At 48.3% G+C, this 6,801-nt stretch overlaps 1 protein-coding gene across 1 annotated transcript in view; it reads left to right on the top strand.

Moving 5' to 3' along the window:
- Positions 1-566: 566 nt before the first annotated feature.
- The window catches only part of LOC311107036 (chromatin-remodeling ATPase INO80-like), a 91,615-nt gene continuing 85,380 nt past the window's right edge, over positions 567-6,801 (top strand). Inside the window, exons 1-4 of the mRNA XM_084149490.1 lie at positions 567-833; positions 1,933-2,010; positions 3,489-3,688; positions 6,600-6,751. Of these exons, the coding sequence (XP_084005616.1) occupies positions 3,531-3,688; positions 6,600-6,751 (310 nt within the window). The 5' untranslated portion in view covers positions 567-833; positions 1,933-2,010; positions 3,489-3,530. The remainder of the gene's footprint in view (positions 834-1,932; positions 2,011-3,488; positions 3,689-6,599; positions 6,752-6,801) is intronic.

Below are 6,801 nucleotides of genomic sequence, written 5' to 3'. Positions count from 1 at the left end.
ACTTCCAAACAGTTATATTTTAACACTTATGTATTGTTTGCCATTTATAGCTCATATCAAAGCAGTCATAAAATCCACACAATTCTCCGGAAAATGTAACAGGCTCGTGATACTCGTAACGACTTTCCCCTGTGAGTGACGTAACATGTAGCTCGGTAATCTTCGGGATTAGCAGACTCCACCAATCGAGTTCGGATCGCAAACTATAATATCGCATAAATCATATGAACTAATACTTATGGGCAACTCTCGCCACAATTGACTCTAAAATACTTGTTACAATGTTTCTGTCGCTAAATTTCCGCAGCAGTTCCTTTAGAAGAGCAGATACGAAATCGTCACTCTCTCTGCATTTGATTAGTATGCCTGTTCCCTGCTCTATCCTCGCCATGGCGCCGTGTCCCTGCTCCCTCAGTTACAGAAAGTGGCCGCCTCTCTGCTGCTGTCGACCCAAAGCTCATAGACTCACTCGTTGCCTAGACCCGCCATCTTGGAGTCAGAGAACTGAGAGTCGGCAGCAGCTACGAGAGAGCGCAAAAGGGGGACACGGGGCCAAGGTGAGAAAGTGTTTTGGAGGTAATGTGGTGAGGGAGCTATGGGGTAAGATGGCCGGGAGGGAGAAAGAATTAGATCGCGGGGATCCGAAAACGGAGGCTTCTGAGACGACCCTCGTGCCTATTCAAGGGGACGGAGAGGTGCTGGAAAGATTCCTAGGCCTCGCTGTAACAAGCCAAAGTTGCTTTCCCCGAAAATGAATTGTATTACTAAAATACTCATATGTCCAGGGAAGGTGGTAGCCTTAAAGGGGCAGAACCCATTTGAATAACTCAAGAGTGAGTGGGAACTTCATACCTAATTAATTCCAATGACCATAAACGCACCAAGATTGACAGTTAGCCATTCAAATGTAACAAAGGCCGGGTTTCCAGACAATCAAAAATGTCAAAGTTAGCCTGCTCTTTGAATAGGAATTCGGCTGGCCAATGCCTATTCTAACCACAACATGTTACCTTGCTAACGTAGCTGCATACCTTGACCCTTGATATACATGTCTATCGTGTGTTGTGTAGGTAGCTAGCTAACGTTAGCCAGCATGCTAGCTTGTCATACAAGGTTAGCTGGCCCGAGCTAATGCTAAGAGCTAACAGGCTAAGGTTAGTAAGCTAAATAACGGTAGTATCGCACTTGCAGGCTAAACGTTCATTTAGCATTAGCTAGCCAGCTAATTCACCGTTCAGTTCGACAGCTAGCTAGCTAGCTAGCTAATTTAGCTGAACATTCATCAGTTGTGCTTTGCTCTGAGTGTTAACTGGCAGGCTAGCTACATTGTAGTACAGTGGCTTGATTCCCTTTGCAGACACCTGCTCTCATTATCACTCAATCCTCTCTATGATTGAACCATTAAGTAAAGCTATAATAACCCACATTTTCCCACACCTGCAATAGACATACAAAGGATCCACCTGAATAAAACATGAATAATCTGTTATATAAGTTACCTAAATGTCTAATTCTCCCTACAGGGTAGTGAGAATCAAAGTATTTACATCCAGATAGAGATGTTATGTGGCATGAACCTCTTACTCCTGTGGGGATTTGTGGACACAATTTCAAACTAGTTGTGACCATTTAATGAGTCCATAGGTCAGGTTAGTTCAGGGTTGGGGTCAAAGAGCACCCCAAAGTCCCTTCCCCAAGCTCAGACTTAGGGTCTTGAAACATTAAAAACAAAACATGCCTATAACTTGAACATATTTAGACTCAATTTCCTCCTATATGGACTGTTCAACAAATCTAATCAGTTCAACATAAACTCTTTCAATCTGGTACATGAAAGTGCTTGAAGGTCCACAGTGGGAATACGTTGATTAGTTGATTTTGACAGCATTGATTGGTGTTCTGCAGTGTGTGACTTGTGGATCTTTCTCTCAGTTTCAGGCCTTTTCACATCTTCTGAACTGACAGTTGTGATTGGAGATAATGAGATAATCCATATCCCACATTAGAAAGGTACCATTGTCTTGTTAATTTCTGCACAAACATAATGTCAGTGTTATGTTGCATGCAAAGACTAGCTGTTAGGAGACGACATGGAGGTCCTGACTGCAAAACACAATAAATAATCTTTAGCTCTAATATTACAACTTCCGCTCTACCCCATGTTGTTTCTCTCTGTCTTCTCACTCTCTCTCCATCTAAACCCCTACCTCTCTTTTCTCCCTCTTCCTCTCTCCCCCTTTCTCTTTTTTGTCCTCCTCTCTCCCCCTCTCTCCCCTCCTCTCCCCCTCTCTCCCCTCCTCTCCCCCTCTCTCCCCCTCTCTCCCCTCCTCTCCCCCTCTCTCCCCCTCTCTCCCCTCCTCTCCCCCTCTCTCCCCTCCTCTCCTCCTCTCTCCCCCTCTCTCCCCTCCTCTCCTCCTCTCTCCCCCTCTCTCCCCCTCTCTCCCATCCTCTCCCCCTCTCTCCCCTCCTCTCCCCCTCTCTCCCCCCCTCTCTCCCCTCCTCTCCCCCTCTCTCCCCTCCTCTCCCCTCCTCTCCCCCTCTCTCCCCTCCTCTCCCCCTCTCTCCCCCTCTCTCCCCTCCTCTCCCCCTCTCTCCCCCTCTCTCCCCTCCTCTCCTCCTCTCTCCCCTCCTCTCCCCCTCTCTCCCCTCCCTTCCTCCTCTCTCCCCTCCTCTCCCCCTCTCTCCCCTCCTCTCTCCCCTCTCTCCCCCTCTCTCCCCTCCTCTCCCCTCTCTCCCCCTCTCTCCCCTCCTCTCCCCTCTCTCCCCCTCTCTCCCCTCCTCTCCCCCTCTCTCCCCCTCTCTCCCCTTCTCTCCCCTCCTCTCCCCCTCTCTCCCCTCCTCTCCCCCTCTCTCCCCCTCTCTCCCCTCCTCTCCCCCTCTCTCCCCTCCTCTCCTCCTCTCTCCCCCTCTCTCCCCTCCTCTCCTCCTCTCTCCCCTCCTCTCCCCCTCTCTCCCCTCCTCTCCTCCTCTCTCCCCCTCTCTCCCCTCCTCTCCCCCTCTCTCCCCCTCTCTCCCCCTCTCTCCCCTCCTCTCCTCCTCTCTCTCCTCTCCTCTCCTCCTCTCTCCCCCTCTCTCCCCTCCTCTCCTCCTCTCTCCCCTCCTCTCCCCCTCTCTCCCCTCCTCTCCTCCTCTCTCCCCCTCTCTCCCCTCCTCTCCCCCTCTCTCCCCCTCTCTCCCCTCCTCTCCTCCTCTCTCCCCCTCTCTCCCCTCCTCTCCCCCTCTCTCCCCTCCTCTCCCCCTCTCTCCCCCTCTCTCCCCTCCTCTCCCCCTCTCTCCCCTCCTCTCCTCCTCTCTCCCCCTCTCTCCCCTCCTCTCCCCCTCTCTCCCCCTCTCTCCCTCCTCTCCCCCTCTCTCCCCCTCTCTCCCCTCCTCTCCCCCTCTCTCCCCTCCTCTCCCCCTCTCTCCCCCCCTCTCTCCCCCTCTCTCCCCTCCTCTCCCCCTCTCTCCCCCTCTCTCCCCTCCTCTCCCAACCCCTCTCTCTCCCCCAGTGAGTATCCCTGCCCAATAGGACCTAAAGGTCTCAGTCCTCCATGGCGTCTGGGGCTGGGCAGGCAGAGGCCGACGATGGGGCAGCATGGTCGTCATCAGGCCTGGCCAAGCCTCTTCACCTCCAGCACCTGGAGAGATCCCTACGCCTTGACAGCTTCCTCCGCCAGACCGCCTCGGTCTTCAACAGAGACCTATCCAGGTAAAGTACAGTTATAGAGCCCCACAGTGTAGTTGTCATAATACCCATAAAACCTAGCGGTCAAACAGGGAAATAGTTCCAATTGTTTTTCCACCATTCCTTTTTCACATAGGGGATTTTAGAAACATTTAAAATAAGGGCTGTGTTTCGTGTTGGCTTACCCTGGCGTGACGTTTTGATAACCATGTAAATCTCTCTAATAAGCTTTTATCAATATATTCGGCTCCCCTATGGGAAAAATGAATGGTAGAAAAATGATTGGAACCATTTCCCTGCTTGACCGCTAGGTATTATGGGTATTATGACTCATAGTGTGGTACTCTATTTACAATGTAATATAACAGAACAGATACCTATTCAGGTAATATACCAGTGTTTCTCCAATATTCATTTAGCAGCGGAGCCCCGCTGCTGCTAAATCGTTGCCAAATATTTAGCCCGAGATGCGCTTGGATACTCACTGCAGTTTGAAGGGATACTGAAAAAATAAATAAATGCAAACATTTAAAAGATTTGACTGAGTTACAGTTCATAGAAAGAAATCAGTCAATTGAAATAAATAAATGAGGCCCTAATTTATGGATTTCACATGACTGGGCAGGGGCACAGCCTTGGGAGGACCTGGGAGGGCATAGGCCCACCCACTGGGGAGCCAGGCCCAGCCAATCAGAATGAGTTTTTCCCCAACAAAATGGCTTTATTACAGACAGAAATACTCCTCAGAACCCCCCCCCTCCTCAGACGATCCCGAAGGTGAAGAAGCCGGATGTGGAGGTCCTGGGCTGGTGTGGTTACACGTGGTCTACGGTTGTGAGGCCGGTTAGACGTACTGCCAATTCTCTAAAACGATGTTGGCTTATGGTAGAGAAATGACAATTCAATTCTCTGGCAACAGCTCTGGTGGACATTCCTGCAGTCAGCATGCCAATTGCGTGCTCCCTCAACTTGAGACATCTGTGACAAAACTGCACATTTTAGTGGCCTTTTATTGTCCCCAGCACAAGGTGCACCTGTGTAAGGATCATGCTGTTTAATCAGCTTCTTGATATGCCACACCTCTGTTAGGTGGATGGATTATCTTGGCATGGAGAAATGCTCACTAACAGGGATGTAAAACAATTTGTGCACAACATTTGAGATAAATAAGCTTTTTGTGCATCTGGAAAAATTATGTGATCTTTTATTTCAGCTCATGAAATATGGGACCAACACTTTACATGTTGCGATTATATATTTTGTTCAATATAGTTTTGTGAGCCATTAGCTGTTCCCATAGACTTCCAATTATTGTGCTAACGCTAGTTAGCAATTGCACTAATGCTAGTTAGCAACTTTCTTCAAACTGAACACAGAGACATAAATGGTATCCATGAGTTCATCTGACTCTTAAAGCTGCATTATGTAACTTTTTGGGGCGAGCCGACTAAATTCACATAGAAATGTTTGTTCTACAGCTGTCATTATCATTGAAAGCAAGTCTAAGAAGCGGTAGATCTGTTCTATGTGCACTATTTCTATGCTTCCCGTAATGTTTCGTTTTTGCTTTTACTTTCGGTTATGTATACCAGCTTCAAACAGCTGAAAAGACAATATTGTTGGTTATGGAAAATATATTTCACATAGGTTTAGATGGTACATTGATTCTCTACACCCATCAAACTCAGCGCTGGACCTCGAAGCCAGTTCCACTGCATTTTTTCACTGTTCCCCTCTAATCAGGGACTGATTTAGACCTGGGACACTAGGTGTGTGTAACTAATTATCAGGTAGAACAGAAAACCAGCAGGCTCCGGACCTCGTAGGGCAGGGGTGTCACTCATTCCATGGAGAGCATGGTGTCTGCTGGTTTTTGGTTGACCTGGACAACCAGGTGAGGAGAGTTCCTTACTAATCATTGACCTTAATTCATCAATCAAGTACAAGGGAGGAGTGAAAACGCGCATAGACTCGGCCCTTTGTGGAACGAGTTTGACACGTGTCGTAGGGCAGGGTTTCCCCAAACTCGGTCCTGGGGGCCCCCCTTGGTGGACGTTTTGTTTTTTGCCCTAGCACTACACAGCTGATTCAAATAACCAACTCATCAAGCTTTGATTATTTGAATCAGCTGATTTAAATGTGCACCCAGGGGGGGCCCAGGCCCCTGCTCTACGCTATACTTGCTTGTTTTGTCACATAAACTGAAATTACTATTAGAATGTTAGCAACCAGGAAATGGCGGCGCAATTTCTGCATAGTGCACCTTTTTAATTGCCAAAATCTTGCACTATCCCTTTAAGATCAGTGACAAGTTACAACTTATACTTGTAGCAAACAGAGTGAGCAGTTGTGCGAATGAGAGCCATGAGCGCACAGCCACCGTTTGCTCCTTTATCAATTAAATAATCGTATATTTCAGTTATATTTCATGAGGTGTCAACATTTATTTAATTTTCATGCATTTTGGAGTAGAATGTCCTTTTTAAAAAAAGTCACCAGAAGTGACCTTCTCACAGTTTTTTACAACAAAATCCCCCGGGTGGGCATCCCCCCACCCCCTTCCCACTACCTTTACCACCGCTGCTGAAATAAATCCTAGGGGAAACGCTGTGTACAATATCATTACAACACATTACAACAGAGCAGAGAACTATCTAGGAATAATACAATGTCATAAGCCCTGCACCTTCTCCATGTGAGGTTAGTTTTAGTGGCCCTAGGTGTTGATATCTTGGGGCCCTTGCACTCCACTGTGTAATTAATCAAGGGGAAACTCTTGACTAATGATCTAAATTCTATTTGTGGCTATAGGCCAGAAGGTAACGACCGCGTCAGCACCGGGGACCTCTCAGAAGCTTGAAATAGATGTTGTATGTGCATTATGACATGACTGGGATGACTCTGGGCTTATGCGTACATGTTTGTCTCATCACAGTGATGACAGCGACGATGGTGGATTGGGGGAGGGGCCTTCCATGGGCCCGACCAATCAGCACGCAGCCCTGGCGATAAAGGAGGAGTCATGTGACCTGGAGGAGGAGGGGCTTGTTACCGAGGGCAACCCCCTCAACGGAGCTCTATCACAAGGTGAAGGGGAGCTTAGGGAAAGTTCACCCGGAAGGTTCCAATAGGTGCAT

This window comes from Coregonus lavaretus, assembly GCF_964263955.1.
Source record: "Coregonus lavaretus genome assembly, chromosome: 31".
Lineage (NCBI taxonomy): Eukaryota > Metazoa > Chordata > Actinopteri > Salmoniformes > Salmonidae > Coregonus > Coregonus lavaretus.
The sequence above is the reverse complement of the archived record's forward strand: the minus strand, read 5'-3'. Positions and strand labels throughout refer to the sequence as shown.